Source organism: Anas acuta, chromosome 2 (genome assembly GCF_963932015.1).
Source record: "Anas acuta chromosome 2, bAnaAcu1.1, whole genome shotgun sequence".
Lineage (NCBI taxonomy): Eukaryota > Metazoa > Chordata > Aves > Anseriformes > Anatidae > Anas > Anas acuta.
This window is the reverse complement of record NC_088980.1, coordinates 67,664,935-67,682,264: the sequence shown is the minus strand read 5'-3', so window position 1 is coordinate 67,682,264 and position 17,330 is coordinate 67,664,935. Positions and strand designations below refer to the sequence as shown.

The 17,330-nt window shown below is 38.9% G+C and overlaps 1 protein-coding gene across 8 annotated transcripts in view; it reads right to left on the bottom strand.

Moving 5' to 3' along the window:
- Positions 1-16,563, bottom strand: part of MAK (male germ cell associated kinase) — a 30,829-nt gene extending 14,266 nt beyond the window's left edge. For 6 of the 8 annotated variants that reach the window (XR_011092614.1, XR_011092615.1, XM_068670745.1 and 3 more), the window contains exons 1-8: positions 15,940-16,386; positions 12,037-12,378; positions 10,079-10,133; positions 9,014-9,135; positions 8,027-8,106; positions 6,150-6,282; positions 5,885-6,056; positions 143-310 (exon numbers count right to left, since the gene is read on the bottom strand). Coding sequence is in view for 6 of the 8 variants with exons in the window: in XM_068670745.1 (XP_068526846.1) it covers positions 143-310; positions 5,885-6,056; positions 6,150-6,282; positions 8,027-8,106; positions 9,014-9,135; positions 10,079-10,133; positions 12,037-12,137 (831 nt within the window). In the remaining 2 variants the exon portion in view is untranslated. The other 2 variants (XM_068670746.1, XM_068670748.1) reach the window with 2 other exon arrangements.
- Between the last annotated feature and the right edge of the window lie 767 nt (positions 16,564-17,330).

Sequence of the window (17,330 nt, the reverse complement as noted above, 5' to 3'; positions counted from 1 at the left end):
CAATCCTTAGCTCTTCCATATTGCATTCCATCTGCAGCCTTACAAAATCAAAGCTTTACTTTCACTATCCCCCTCCATACAGGCAAGTGATGAAAATCAAGTGGGGGAAGTGACTTATAATTACAATTCAGGAAGCTCAGACCTGACTTGCTGTAGGTCTCTTCTTTGGATTCCAGTTCAGCATATCAGTCATAAGCTGTATGGCTTCATTGCTTGCATTTGGGATAAGAGTTTTTAGGCTTATGGGGACACACTGTGGGAAACGGAAATTCATAGTAGAAGCAAGGTGGTATCCTTCTGGCCAGTCACTCTGTTTAAAAGGAAAGAAAAACAGTATAAACAAATAAATAAATAAATAAAAGGATGAAGACTATGCATACTTGGTGTTCGATCAAATCAACTTTTCTGCAGCTTGAGTCACGCATGGTCTCTGTAGCTCCTTCCTATACAGTGAAAAGCATGCATTTTTCACTATAATTGCTATGACACTAGTGACTGCAGCGTCAGTCCCCAGTGGCAGTCCTCAAGCTCTCCTGTAGGTAAGGGTGGATCTGTCATTGTGCATACAACACTTGGACATACTCTCTTGGAAGGAGAAGAGAATGCAGCAATAACAGGAGCAGTAATGCACATCCCAACTATTACAGAAATAAGCTCTAACAGCTGATTTCTATGCATTTCTCTTCATACTAGAGGTGAAGCCCTTGCACCAGCAGACCATGGCTGTGCAGCCACAATGCAACCTATGCAATGTACCTGCTTCCATCATTAAAACGGTTGATTAAATTACAGCTAGACAGTATTGCAACAGGAAAAATCATGACCACTAGATTTAAAAAAAAGTTTTCTTTTTAAGTGTTGTGCTTTCAAAAACTAAAACCTGAAGTCTTTAGTTGCATGAAAATTGCATTATTTGAATACAGATCTCAAGAGATCATCAAACATCTCAAAAGAGATCATCGAATCATCATGCCCTTGTCCCTTTCTGACAGTTTAGTCTCAAAAAAGCTTCCAGTTCCTGGTAAAAAACAGCTGTTCTAGACAGTGTCACTTGTAGTTGGATCTCCTCATGATTAGAGGAATGTACGCTTCTCTGGAAGCAATACAAGACCATAACTGAACATGCTTTTGGTATCCAGAGATACCAAGAAAGAATCCTGTTTGTCTATCTAGAACAGCCTTTTTATATATCAGGAGCTGTATTTCTTGTCCTTTTTTTCCAGTCTTCCTTTGTGTAGGCTGAAGAAGCCCAAACAATTGAACTTCTGGTCTTGACTTCTAAAGTTTTTCCTCTTATCCAGACTCTGATTTTCTTCCTTGAAAGGCAAAACTTACAACTGCGCATCACACTGCAAGTGAAATGAAAAGAATAGTTCATATATCCATGGACTGTACTCCTTTCTTTGTACATGATATGGTATTTGTCTTTGCTGCAACAAAAAGCTGTTGATGTACAATGCAGTATACATCTCCTACATCCTCTTCTGCAGAATTGTTAGCTGGATAGTTATACTTGACCAAGTATACCACTCTAAACATAGTTAACGAATATTTTTAAAGCTGCATCTCTAATTTTATAAGGAATTCTGAATTCTAATCTAACAGACTTTCTAGCCTGCTACCTGCCAGCTTAATAAGGAAAACCTATTCTATCAGAAGGCACTTAATAGATTTTTTTTTTTAATTATGCGCAGAACCACTCAGAGTCCTATGTAATCTACCTATCATTTTGAGCGTGAACCATTAAAAGTTACTCTCTGAGTAAGGTCTTCCAAATAGGTATTCGGGTATATAGGTACATATATATCTACAGTATATACCTACCTATATACCTACAGTATATAGGTATATATGTAGTATATAGTATATACAGAATATAGGTATATACTATACAGTATATAGGTATAGCTGTTTGTCTAAATATGCTGCTAATAATGTTATAAGGAACAGCATCAAAAGCCTTACTGATGACAATGTATGATGTTATTGCTTCTCTTCTATCCACAAAGCTTGTTACACTGCTAAAACCGTAAATTGGATTGATTTGACAGTTTGGTCTCAAGATACCTTGTTAGCTATTGCTAATCTTGTAGCACAAACTAACAACAACTTTTTAGTTCTTTTATCAGTCTACAGTAATCAAAGAACTCAAATGTAATTATAAGCCAAATCTGGTTAAAATAAGTCTCAAGACTTCAAGTGACATTCTATTCCATCACAAAATTATCTGCTGATTTAAATGAATAAAGGTAAACTCTTTCCTCCTCCTCTGCAGCTCTGCTTTATCGTAGCTTGTGACATCCCACTGAAAAAGGAACAATTTACAACTGAGTAGCAAGGGCTAAATGTTGAACTGGTGAAGTACCAAGAGTGAAAATGGTACAATGGAAAAATGAAGAAAACATTTCAATTTCTCAAAAAAAATGAATTTGGAATTAAAGTGCCATTGCCACCTTCAACTTATGAAAATGCATTTCATTCATCTTCTTTTCATGTTGACATTACATTTGCATTAGAAGAGGATATTCTTAGAGCACCATCACAACCAATACTTGAATTAGGTAACAGAACTGTATCTGTAGTAATGTTATCCAAGGGTTATAGAACAGAGCAAAGTAGTTACCTGTCAATATTAAAACAAGCAAACCAACCAACCAACAGAAGTCATAAGCATTGTATTATGGATTTAAACCAATAAAAGGAAGGCAATTTGAAATTAGACCATCTGTGGGCATAATTCCTGTAATTCCTTATTGCAGGTTAATGGAAGAAATGAAAACATATACCTGGAAAAAAAACAACTGTTTATGAAACTTTATCTATAAAAACATACTATAAAAGTAACTCCTTGTGTTTTTCAGAATGTGGAAAAACACTTCACCAGTAACAAAACATTGTTTCTTGTGATAATTCATAATATTTAAATGCTCGTCTTACACAGATATGTCCCTGAAGAATATCTTAACATTGTCATAAGGAGATAAAATTCCCAAGTCTGCCCATCAGATGAGAGGGGCACAAAGCTTTAAATTACAGTCTCCTGATTCTAAAGAGCTGATTTATAGCATCTCTAACCCCTAGGGTCTTTAAAAGAGGCCACAGTTTCCTCTGAAATACTCAGCTGGTAATGCTCCCTGCTTCCCCAAGCAACCAGCCATGATATGCTTCTGTTCAGCTACTGGTAAAGTTACAGAACCACACCAGTGACCCCAACGCTGCTCTGCTGCACATCGTGGAAACCTCCTGTGCATGCCAAGAACTTGTTTATGCTAAAAACACTGAAAACGTTCCAGAAGCTAGTGTGTTGTTCTCTTGCGCAGCTACACTGACTACGCATCAAAACTTTATTCTTACTATCCTAGACTTGTGAGATGCTTAAGAAAATTAAGTTAGCACCTTGGATTGAAAACTCAAGTCTTAAAATACTCCTACCTATCACACATTATTTCTGATGCACAATTGTCATAGTGAGCACTGTTTTACACCTAACAATTTGCACTTAATCCTCTAGACTCAATTTTAACTTCCACAAAATGTCGTATATAACTCACCACCTTTGGCCTTTCACACTCTGCTCTGTCATGAACTCGCACCTGTCTCTCAGTATGTTCTCTTTGATGTTTTCCCACCACTTCAAGCTCTGTATGTCCCTAGCTACACCTACTCTATTTTTTTTGTTGTTGTTGTTCCTCACTTCTCCACTGATAGGTCTTGTAGAGGAGAGGAAACGTTATGCTTTATATTTTATTGGTAAAACACCAATGATTCTGCAGTTCTAGAGACTGTGTTCAGTCAGTTATTTCACAAAGATCTGCTTACTCCCATGGGCAAAGTGCTGATATACTTCTGTCATCTCTTACATTAGCTATCACAATTTGCTACCCCAAAATATATCTCTATTATTTTGTCTTTTTTTTTTTTTCCAGCTTACTCAATATTCTAACGGTAAACTTCGTTCCCCTCTTTTATTCCAATTGATTCTGACATCTCTTCACAGCTTCATCAGACACCTTAGTTTCAAGGCTTCCTTTCTAATCCTTGCTTGACTTTTTTTCCATGCTGTGGTGCTGTTTTTCTCATGTTCTAGTTTTGCACTTGTTTTGAGCCACTTCCTAGGAATTCATTTTCTTTTAAACATCCTTTACCTTCTCTTTCAAACTCACCTTTTCATGAAGCATTTTAATCTGTGTTTCTGTATGACTCTAACATCTTAATTCAATTAAATTAAGAACTCTTGTAATTCAAAGGATCAAGCATATTAGTCAGTATAGAGAACAACAACACACCTTGATGCTTACTTGTCAGAAGTATTGGTTATGTAAGACATGACTCGAATGAGGGTGGAAAGGCCTTGCAGAGGGATCTGGATAGGTTGGAGAGCTGGGCGATCGCTAACCGCATGAAGTTCAATAAGAGCAAGTGCCGGGTCCTGCACCTGGGACGGGGAAACCCTGGCTGCACGTACAGACTGGGCGATGAGACGCTGGAGAGCAGCCTAGAAGAGAGGGATCTGGGGGTCGTGGTAGACAGCAAGTTGAATATGAGCCGGCAGTGTGCCCTGGCAGCCAGGAGGGCCAACCGTGTCCTGGGGTGCATCAAGCACGGCATCGCTAGTAGGTCGAGGGAGGTGATTGTCCCGCTCTACTCTGCGCTGGTGAGGCCTCACCTCGAGTACTGTGTGCAGTTCTGGGCACCACAGTATAAAAAGGACATGAAACTGTTGGAGAGTGTCCAGAGGAGGGCTACGAAGATGGTGAAAGGCCTGGAGGGGAAGACGTACGAGGAACGGCTGAGGGCACTGGGCCTGTTCAGCCTGGAGAAGAGGAGGCTAAGGGGAGACCTCATCGCAGTCTACAACTTCCTCGTAAGGGGGTGTCGAGAGGCAGGAGACCTTTTCTCCATTAACATCAGCGACAGGACCCGCGGGAACGGGATTAAGCTGAGGCAGGGGAAGTTTAGGCTTGACATCAGGAGGAAGTTCTTCACAGAGAGAGTGGTTGCACACTGGAACAGGCTCCCCAGGGAAGTGGTCACTGCACCGAGCCTGACTGAATTTAAGAAGAGATTGGACTGTGCACTTAGTCACATGGTCTGAACTTTTGGGTAGACCTGTGCGGTGTCAAGAGTTGGACTTGATGATCCTTAAGGGTCCCTTCCAACTCAGGATATTCTATGATTCTATGATTCTATGACATGTTCTTTTACATTCACATATCCACTTCCTAAAAACTTTTTAACTGAAGTAAGTATAATTGCATAAATTGTACATGCATTACCTAATTGTAGATTTTAAAATATTTAGCCCTGTCAGAAAATAATTGAAAAACGCTTCCCTCCATTACTTCTTATTGCTAAGAATATTATATGACAGGTTTGTGTTTGAGATCGTGTTTCTTTTATGCTTCAAAAACACAAAAAGCATAATTCATCTTATTCAGGATAAATTCCACAAACTCCAAAATCTGGGCACCAGCCTATAACAATTAAGGTTTCAGGAAAGGAAAACAAATCAGCTGAAGCAAAACTAAATGAAGCCTTAAGAGACTGATTTAATATATATTTTTTTAAATTCTCTTGACATGCATGGCTTTAAATAACCAAACAAAACAATTTTATCTGGCTTTCATCATAGAGTAGAGCAGGATTACACATAATAGTAGGATATAAAACAGATGCTAATATGCAACAAAAGTCCAGCATTCTATGTCTTAATGGATGTCTAGAAAGACATACAGTTGAGAAAGTCTTAACTCCATGGGAAATATACTAAAACAGCCATTGATATGTATGTTCTGGACGTGAGGTAACATTCAACGTTTTATAATAATTTTATTTAACTTTTGTTTTTTTAATACTATTGCATAAGTTCTTCTAAAAGTCTTACCTTCTTTGGAGTCCCTAATACTTGGCAAATTTTGAAGATTTCATCTACTTCACTTGTGCCTGGGAAAAGAGGTCTTAGTGTGTATAGTTCAGCCATGATGCTGCCTACTGCCCACATATCAATAGGTGAGCTATAAACAGATGATCTCAGCAAAACTTCAGGAGCACGGTACCTATGAGGATGGAAAGAAGCAATAGATAAATTAAAATGGTAAGCAGAGAAAGGTAATTCATTAAGATAATTATTAACTTCATGATATACTTACCACCTGGTAGAAACATAATCTGTATATGGTGGCTGAGATCTTAGCTCTCTAGCCAAACCAAAATCAGCTATTTTTACAAGTTCTGGACCAATACAAAGGAGGTTTTCAGGCTTCATGTCTCTATGAAAAAATCCTATACAAAAACAGACAGAAAAAAATGGTAAAGAATTGTGTCATCATTTCTTAAACAGCAAGAGCCATTTCTTAAATAGACATCCAAATTTTACTTTAAGATTATTTTGGAAAAAAAAAATCCCTTTTAAAATTAAAAATAAATTAATGGCAACCCCACCCCCAACACACATATTTTCCCTACAGTGATTATTACATGAAGAATTCTTAAATTAACAAATGTAAACATTCATTAACATGCTGTAGAATATGAATTGGCTATTGCAGAGGTATCAAATAACAACCAATTTAGAATTAAATCTTTTGAAAAACAAGAACAGAACTGTTTTGTCAAATTGACCATCTGATACTTGCTTCATTTATGGAATTCATTGAACAATTTTTCATTATTTTATTTATCAGTGTGACAACAATTTGCAGGCACAGACATTTAAAATGTATCCAAGTTCTGCTCAGAAATATTAATATTAATAAAGCAGGCACGTAAAGTTTCTTTAATGGTTAGTGGTGGCTTAAGCAGCTATATACCTGCAGAGGAGCTAAGCAGCTGAGCAAATCAGTTCTGGTTAACTGGAGCTCACAATATGTTATAAATCAATTTGATTGAAATTCACTTACTACAGTAAAGCATTCAATTTCTGCCTGCAGAAACTGGCAACCACTGTAAATTATTACAGTGAAATGTAAACGTTCATATTTATCATACCTGTTATTCCCAAATATTTATGTTCAAAACAAAATATTAATACTGTAACTTAGAAGTGTCAATTTTTAATATATTTTAATGTTCTCATTTATTACATGTAGAAAGGAGGAAGGGAAAGAGGATGCTAAAAATCAGAAAACAATACATGACCTTGATCAGAAAGACACAAAACCAGCAACTTTTGTGTATTTTATAATACTAAATGGAGTAAATAAAAAAAAAAAATTACTCCAACCCATCAACAGGCCTTATCAGGGTACATGAAAGCTAATCATAGATCACTGGAAACATTGCTGCTTAATTCACTCTAAATAAGCTTTTTACTAAAGTTTTAGGGATAGGAATATGATGTGATGGACAAGTACTAAAGAGAGTTAAGCAAGTTAAGCAAAAGATACTATCTTTTGAAATGCAAAGGAGCTTAATGCCAGTAGTTCAGAATGTAGGTTGCAGACACATAACACGATATAAGTAAGTGTCTGTAAGTGTTGTGAAGCTTTTTGTTTTTGTTGCTAGCACACAGCACCTCATTTTTAGAATGTGCTTGTAATTGCTAGAAAAGTCTCATCTCAAAGTATTTACATCCAAATTGTATTTGATGAGGAGACTGGATTTCTTAGTGAGCAAGTTATTTATTTATTTATTATGACTTAGGACACCATATTAGTTATGACGCCTGAAGATGAGAGAAACTGCCATCTATAAGGTATTATTGTTTCTTGGATGGATCTCTCCAAGGAAACAGAAATGCACAGCATACAGGCTTCTTTAGCTTATTTATTCATCTGGCATCTGCTGATACTAAACAGTGTATGAACAATACCTAGCACTTTCAAAAAGGAAGAATATCTGCTTATAGAAAAATAAAACATAACTTCAGATATTGTTTTAAAAATGCACCATACTTGAGGCAGATAGGAATAATTTTATTAGAGATAATTGATAGCCTTTGCTATATATTTTTATTCATGCTATTACTGTGCAGTATCTTCTTTTCTTAGAAGAGTACTATATAGTTAAACTCCAGTATCAAACCTACCGTGTTTGTGGATAAAAGCTAGCCCTTGTAATATCTGATACATCATGTTTCTGATGACTGACTCAGGGAACAACTTGCTTCTGTGAAGAAAGATTAACAACTTTGCATGATTAAAAAAAAACACAACACTGTATTTTTTGTAAGACAAAATATACACGCTTCCTCATCTTGCACGATATGTCCTGAACAGATGAAAACAGACCCGTAGATGAATCTGGCTGGCCTGTAGCATGACTGACTATATAGATGATATGGCACACACAGTATAGGAATGAACGAGAGACTGCCCTATGTAGCAATGTAGTAGGTGTGCTACCCAGTGGCACCGTTAAGGGAACCCTGACCGAGGACAGTGCTTCTCAGCTGTAGGGTAACAGCGTGCTAACTTTGCTAACACGTAACTAAGGGCTTTGTGCATAAGGAGCTAAATGTGCATGAAGGAAACATTAAACTCGGAAGAATTCAGCAAAGAAAATGGTTACTGAAATGGCAGGTCCTACTCTAAAGTTCACCTTGAAAGTGATGACAAATAGTGCGACATACTGTTTGTCCAAGATTGTAACATCACACAATCCATATCAAGGTTTTCTCATAAACATGCATGTGTGTATGCACAGATGACTACCCCCACCACCCCAAGCCAAATCTGTAATTAATGCAAGAATTAATGATGTTTGTACAATCCTTCATACATTAAAGAAGGCTAACTAAGAAAAAAGAAAGGATTTTGAATTTCTCCATTGGCTCAATACATACTGAAGACATGCAAGTTATCTCATTAACAACTGAGCAAAGACTTTCTCCCAGAGGCATTGAAATGTGCAATGCTGAGCAAAGCAGAATTCTACCCTTGCACAAGTAGGTGCAGCAGCTCCTGTTCACATCAGTGGGGCTGCAAGAGGGAATTGCAGCACATTCTACACTATGGCATAAAAATCATTACAGAAAGCATGATAGCACAGTAGTTGTTCCCTAAAAGGAACATACCTGTCCTTCATTAACTGATAAAGATTTTCCTTCATGTATTCAAACACAAAGTAAAGGTGGTCATTTTCTCGTATGACTTCTTTCAGTTTTATTACATTGGCATGATTTAGCTTCTTCAGAGACTGTAAAAGAGCCGAAACAGTTTCAGATAACTTGACAGTGGCTTTGATTCCTTATCTGAGCTAAGTCTGTAATATGTAAAAGTTTATTGGAAGGAATTTACAAAATAAGTCTGTCTGGAAGCCTGTATTTATCTTGTAAACTCTGTGTCTAAGAACAATGAAACAACATTTTACATTAATTTCAAAACAAAAACAGCATATTAGTAGCAGTTTAAAACTTCCATTTCTAGGGATATCATAACTGAGATGAAGAATAACAAAACCTAAATGTCTACGCTGAAAGATAGTTCTGAACCTGTAACAGCTTTTACTTACAGAACTCAGTAAGACAACCCAGCATTTTTTAATGAAAATTTCATGAACAAGTATACTCCATTATAGGTTTTCTTTTTGGAGATATATGCAATTTCCAGTACCTAAATTATAAATCTAGTCAAACCTAAATTATAGATGCCTAATTCCTCTGTTAGGGAGTTTTGTTTTTACAAAAAATTAGATGCTTGAAACATGGGATGACTTGAAATTTTAGTCCACGTTTTCACGTGTCAGGCTTTATTCTATCACTTGGCTAGCCAAAACTCCTGGTGCTTTCTACAGATGCCCCAAAGAAAAGATATGAGGACTAAATATACTGGATGGACTGGAAATCCATCAATAAAGTGAAAGAGCAGACTGCTAAAATACACACACAAAAGCAAATCAAATCCATCTTTTCTCAAAGACAAGAGGCTTGGCTACAAGACATGGCCACAGCTTGAGAATGGCAGAATATTCTGCAAAGCAGAAGCAGCTCTTGGAGTGCCATCAGTTCATGGCTTTGTGGAACCTGTCACCCCATTTAAAGAGTTCACTAAGTTTGGCCTTATTATGACATGGTAGATGCCCTTCTCTTTCAGGAAAACCTAACCAAACATTTTTAAATGTGGTATGTCTGCCATTTTACCTTGACTTCTCTCAAATTCATGCATTCATCCCATGAATAGAACTTTCTTTTCATTCTGAAATAAGGTCAGAGAAAAAGTATCTTCAGTGAGTAGCACAGAATACTTTTAGAGCAAACCAGGATGTTGTTGTTTTCTTTTTTTTCCTGAATATAGCACTAGCTGTATTTTGAACCAAATTGAAAATATTTTATATTACTCTTCAGCAACATCATCAAAGTAAACTGAAGTCTTACATGTACTAGAAATTAACATGCTTGATGATTAATCACTGCAAACATTTCTAGCAGAGTAGATAACCAGAGACCACGATACTACAAAGGTATTTCTAAAAGCATCAGGGACACAGATTCCTGTTGTATTGTTTGAATTGTGCCCTTGATAAAGAGGAAAGCAACAGTGACACAACACATAAAGCATGGATTTTAAAACAAGAAAAATCACTTCCTCATGCCTACCTTGCACATTCTAGGAAAACAAGTAAATGATACTTCTGAAATCTGTGAAGTATCTTAACTGCCTAAAATTGTAATTAGCCATCTGACTTGATCAGTCTTTTTTACAAGCCTGTTCAAAAATACTAAATAGTGAATAGAAATTGTTTCATTTTTTCCAAGCAATACCCATACATAAATACAATAATCTCTAAACTAACCACTACATATAGTTGTGTAATACATTTATTCAGAAGTCTTAGATACAAATAAGGATAATTAAGTGTTGCTCAGATTTTGGCACTGAGTTGTTAATGTCATATTGTTTATTGTGTTTTTGTAAAGTTCCAGCTCCTAGAGTGAAACTATATAAAACTAAGATTTAATTTAAAATAAATGCATTTTCAACCAAAACTGTTCCTTCCCCAAATCCCAAACTTGACAGTCACACAAAAAAATTCCAAGTCTCGAAATAGTGAAAATAGTTGTTTTTGTTTTTGCTTTTAAATAATAATAATAAATAATAATAATAATAAATAATAATAATAATAATAATAATAATAATAATAATAATAATAATAATAATAATAATAATAAAATCACAAAAATAATCAAATCAGAGATTTTCCTTTGGGTATAGATTCATATTACAAACAGGCAACAGTACTAGCAGTATATGGAGAAAGCTAACACTCTCAGAAATTCTCAAAACAAACAACAAAAAAGAATCAATTACATTCCAATTACCCTTCTGCAGCTTTTACTTTGCAGATAACTCTTTAAAGTTATCTTTTCAGAAAGATATCTCCATAAAAGGACATAAGATAAACCCATAAAAGGAGGAAAAAAATCTCAGCAATCTACAGTTTTTAGTACTTATGTCTTGGATCTTGCTTGTAATTCTGTAGGGAGCATCCCCACTCCTCTAATGTGATTTTTGTTGTTTTGTGATAATCTTTTTAAAGAAGTATAGCAATGCTGATGGATACGCATAACACAACTTTGTTAGCTCCAAGGAGATACCTTATATTTATCTGACCAGACTGTTACCTGCTATTTATTGTTGTAGTAGTATCTGACACTTACGTAGTATGTAAAGAGATTTGGGGAGTGGAGAGGTATTTCACATCTACCCATTAAGACGGTTGTTACCAATTTTTACGATTCATATAAATATAAAAGCTCCCTAAACAACCCCCTGCACATTGTTTGTTTTTTCCTTTGGTGTAAAAACAAAACAAAAACCTAGCAACACTTTACAAGGAAGCACATACTAACTGAATAAAGGCAGCATGTAATTTCGTATGCCAATATGCCAAGTTATACAAACTGATGTGTCTCACTGGTGATACACCAGCTTAGGAGCCTGATCCACTCTCAGTTAGGCATCTGAATTACATAAATAAAATAGATTTTATATTCATTTCCATAAAAAGAGACACTCTTTTTTATTGTACACAGCAGACAGCAATAAAGTGAAAATGTTCAGCTTGTGCAAGTATCTACTGAATTTAGATGTTACATACCGTTTGATAGCCACAAGTTCTCCTGACTCGTTGCTCTTTCCCATCAACACACTGCCATAGGTGCCATCACCTAGTTGCTTCATGATTGTGTAACGGTTCATATTTTTTAATTATTTTTTGAAGACCAGGGTAGCCAAAAGCTTATAAAATTCTAAATGTTTTAAAGGATGTCTTAAAGGATTTTGTGCTTTTTGGTTTTCTTAGAGAACTCCTCTTCCAGGCTGCTTTAGGTTGCTGGTTGTCTTCTCATAACTGTGCAGGATAGTCACTAGTCTCCTCCAAATTTTGAGATGCAGATATAAAGTTTGAGAGAGAGAAGAACATGGCCATTCTCAACTGATACTTCAAAAAAAAAAAAAAAAAAAAAAGAGAGAGAATAGATAAATATGTAATTTCACAGTATTTTAGGCAAAGACACTGTGCAATTTGTATCTAAGAATAATAACTCCATACCTTTATGCGTTCCTTAAATAGAACGCTTCAATATAAGTTCTTTTCAATCCTTCAAGCCATGGGGTGCCTAGTCTAGGATTAGGGTTAGAGTAAGCAGTGGAGAGTTGAGATTACTGCCATAATCCCCTAGAACCACAGAAGCATGTTTAAGGCTGGTGTCCTCTGACGGATCTCCCTAATTTGCAAGCAGAGGCAGGTTCCTAATCTGCAGCAACGGCAAGACTGAAGTTTGGGAACACAGGCAACAGAACCCAAATCTTGCACAGGGTGCTACGGTAAATCCAGGGCTGGTGCTTGCTGGTCTGAATGCCGCATTATGGATGGGAAGTGCAAGCAGGCTCGCTTAAAGTTAGTGAGGAAAGGACATGAGAAAGCAAGATAAACACAGCATTTGTTGCCAAGGTAAATTGAGTTCTTCTAAATTTACTTGAATATCTCACTCTTTAATTCACAGAATTCTTGGACCCACAGCTAGGGTTCGGCACTGTAATGGTTGAAGATCTAAATTTATTCTTCAATTTCACAAGGCCTGCATAAGTAAGTATAGAGCTCACATGCATTGGTATGGAAGACTTGATCTGAATTTTCATTTGGAAAAGAAAGCACATCAAACAATGCTGATTCTTCAAATTTATGTAAATCTTAATTTGAACCCCAATCCAAACTTGAATCCTAACCCTAGCTTTCGTGATACACAATACTATGTCACCAGTGTTTAAGAGTTAGGAGTGTTCCTGTGGGTCCTATTCACAAATCCTAACTCTAACCTCAGCTCTGGCTGCCTCCAAGACACAATCCTCAAAGCCAATACTGAGGCATTTAGACAAACGCCCAGAAATCATTCATTTATTTACATAGTCCTAGGAAAATCTAACAACTGCTCACTGCAGCTTTCATTCTCCGCAACACAAACGCTTAAATGCAAACAAACCACCTGCTGCTAAACAAATTCCAGCATTAGCTCTATCTTTTGCCTCTGCTGTCTGAAAATTCAAAATAACACTTGAATCAGCTGACATTCACTGACAACCTACCTCTGTAGGAGATGCAGAATTCAGCATGCAGCTTTGTAGTCCTTATGCTTATGCCAGAATTAGCGACAGGCTGGTAAGGCTGTCCAAACAGATTAAGGAGCTCAAATTCAGCCAGTAACAAATCTCAGGCTTGAGATTTACAGGTCTGGCAAAATGCAACAATGAAACTGGTCCCTTAGGAGTGTGAACACAGCATGCTAGAGCAGATGTCTGCTGCATAAAAGAAACCTCTGTGTGGACTGTGCACTGATGTTTCTGAGCTGTTGTTACTTGAAATGCTGCTTCCCCAGAGAAGTAACATGCACCTCGTTACTTGCTGGTGCTTCTGTTACTGGGGAGGAATCTTGCACTAGCTGTCGTGATGCCAGTAATGAATGGCCCTGTGGACAACCTCAGTTTATAATCTTTGCACCAGACAACAACCAGTTTGGCAGTAAGAAATATAAAGAAGTTTTTATCCATCCCAGAAAAAAGCCATTTCTACCATAAAGTGAGGTCACTGGTTAAGAGCATATTCTACAGCAAAGTAAAAAAAAAAAAACAAAAACAAAAACAAAAAACAAACAAAAAAAAAAAAAACAACCACACACACACAAACAGAAATTTACAATCATAGACAATTAAAATTACGTCTTCATATTAGTCCAACTTAAAATACAGACATATATTTTCTGCCTACTGTGTTTCTCACAATTCAGCTTTTTGTCTTATTCCCCAAAGTTCCTACATGCACTCTAATACCTTGAGTGCTATTTCTTCAAGGAGACCATTTGTTGGCTGCAGTAAAAAGCAGATGATCAAGCTGACACATACTAGCTCGTCATCTCTTGCTATTTTCTGATTGTAAGGTTGTACACACACACACACAAACTTCCATAAGATATTCTAATACACATTTTAAAACAGTATCAGCCTCTAAAGCAACCATGTATTGTGCATGCATTTTGTGTATTGTAGTGAAGTTAAATGTAGGAGTTAAATGTAACTGCACTTCTCTGTTTCAACAAACCTAACTGTAGCTTGTTAGGACATGGTTTTCAGGGGGAATTCCACAGTATCTGTCAAAGATGGCCCTAGCCTGGAGCTGTATACATTAGAACTCACATGTGTATCTACATTTCATGCCCAACTTTCTGCTCTCTAACAAAGTGAACTAAAATACTAAGAAAGAAAACTCTGCATTTGTAAAAACCAAAGACCCAGATCTAGATACACACCTCAGGTTTTGACCTTTAAGTCCTCTGATTTTGGTGCCTAAATCCTGCCTGCATTCCAAGACTATTTAGGGTTATAAATTAATCACTTGCTTTTACAATTACTCCGTTCGGCCAATTCTTGCTATTGTTTTAGCATGTGCACTGGGAACAGCACCACATAAATCACTTCTTCCCTCCAAAATTCCTCTGTAATGTAACACAACTCAGGCATAATAAGCATGCATTTTGTCTGATCTGGCAAATACTTTATTGCTTTATTCCTTTCCTTATGTATCTTGTATGAATGTATTTACATGCCACACACACTCAACACCACAGATGCAGACCAGGCCACCTCACAAATGACTCTTATGAACAAGTTTCCTCAGGTACTTACAGTCAACAAAAAGATGGAAAGGAGGCAACTCACAGTGAGACATCACCAACTGAAAACTAACCAAACGCAGTGGAAAAAAGCCAGCCAAGTGTATCACACTTGACTCCAGGCTCTTCTCTTTTGTACCAGCCCAGGGAAGACCCGATCTATCTTTACTTGGTACTGCAGGCCTCTGACATGTCCTTTGGTATTTCAACACTTATGTGGTATCATTTCCTCACTCGCCTGAAGCTCTAAAATGTAAAATTGTTATAATGGTCTCTTCTACCAAACTGACAACAGAAATCCTATTGTTTTACACCCTTACTGACACACTGTCCATAAGCTCCTCAGATGGGATTAAAGAGGGATGAAAGCAGGGGACAAACAGAGGACTGATGCAGCAGAGCCACAGAATCTGGTCATTTGTGTAAACGTAGAACTACTCAATATTCTAAGCTCATTTTTACTTTTCCTGTATTTCTGGTGTTTTATTACTTTATGCAACAGCACTAACCTTAAATGAATGTAGATATTCCATTTTCAAAGGTAATTAATAATGGCAAAGTATCAGGGTGAAACAACAAGTATAAAATGCAAAATATATAACACAGCAAGCCGAAGGGATTGCTCAAACTGTTCAACTGTTGTATCAGCCTTACGCAACAAGGCTCAGCCCTAGCCACAAAATCAAGCCTGAAGAAGGCACACGGTGCCCCAGAGTAGAACTCAGACAACTGAATTGGCTGAGCTGGAAACAAGCAAAGCTGCCGAAGTGCTGAACAACCACAGAGCACGGGCAGCGGGGAAAGGAGCAAAGTCCCCGGGGAAGGGGGCTACAAACCTTCATCGGAACGGCCCCAAAGTGCCACCGCCAGAGGGCACTGCGCAGGCGAAAGGAGGGGGGACGGTCCGACAGCTGGCCGCAGAAACCAGTAACCAAGTCCTGCCCTGCCTCGGCAAAACGCGCGGGTGTTTATCCCCGTACCGCAGATCAGTGCTCCTTGTCTCGGTTAGGTGTACGCGCTGGGCGGAATCATCCCCCGCTTACCCAGCGCTGCTAATAAGGAACACCCGCTTCCTAATTCTCCAAAACGAGTCCTGGGAAGTTGCATCGCTCTTTGCGTTTCCAGGGCTTCTGCTGTACCTGAATTACGCGTTAGCGAGCACCTCTGAGCTGCGCGCTCAGCCGGCTACAAAAACTAACGAAGAAACTCAGAAAGGCCAAACCCGCAACAAAAACAGCGCACGGGCCCACCGCGGCGGCGGGGCGAGTGCGCCAGGGGCAGTGCCACCCACCTGCGCCCGGGAGCCGCAGGAGCCCCGCAGGAGCCCCGCAGCCGCGGGCAGAGCGCGGCGCTGCGCACGGGGAGCGGGGCGCGGGGCGCGGAGCCGGCCGCCAACAGCCGCCGGGCCCCGCTAACGCGTCGCCGGGGCGACGCCGCGGCGCTGGGCGGGACCTGCCCGCTCCGGGGAGGGGACAGGAGGGAGAGCGGGCAGCGCGCCTGCGTGGCTGCAGGGGCATGGGGGTGAAGGGTCGTTAGTGGTGGGAGAGTTCTCCGAGGTCATCTGGTCCAAGTATCGCCCTGCCGACGCTATCACCCACTAAATCATGTCCCTAATGACCAGGTCCAGCCTGTCCTTGAACACCCCCAGGGACGGTGACCCCACCACCTCCCTGGGCAGCCTGTCCTAATGCCTGACTGCTCTTTCTGAAAAGAAATGTCTCCTCATTTCCAACCTGAACCTGGTGCAACTTGAGGCCATTCCCTCTAGTCCTGTCACTAGTTACCTGTGAGAAGAGGCCAACCACCAGCTCCCTGCACCTTCCTTTCAGGTAGCTGTAAAGAGCAATAAGGTCTCCCCTGAGCTTCCACTTCTCCAGACTGAAAAAACCCAGTTCCCTCAGCTGCTCCTCACATGTCTTGCACTCCAGGCCCTTCACCATGTTCCTAGTCCTTCACTTGACATGCTTCAGGGCCTCGATGTCCTTCATGTAGTGAGGGGCCCAAAACTTTACACAGTGCTCGAGGTGCGGCCTCACCAGAGCAGAATACAAGGGGACAATCACCTCCCTGGTCCTGCTGGCTACACTATTCCTGATACAAGCCAGGACGCTGTGGATTTCACTCCATTCACCACCACTCTGGGCCCAGCTGTCCAGCCAGCTTTTAAGCCAGCAGAGTGTACCTGTCCAAGCCATGGGTCTCCAGCTTCTCCAGAACACTGAGAGAC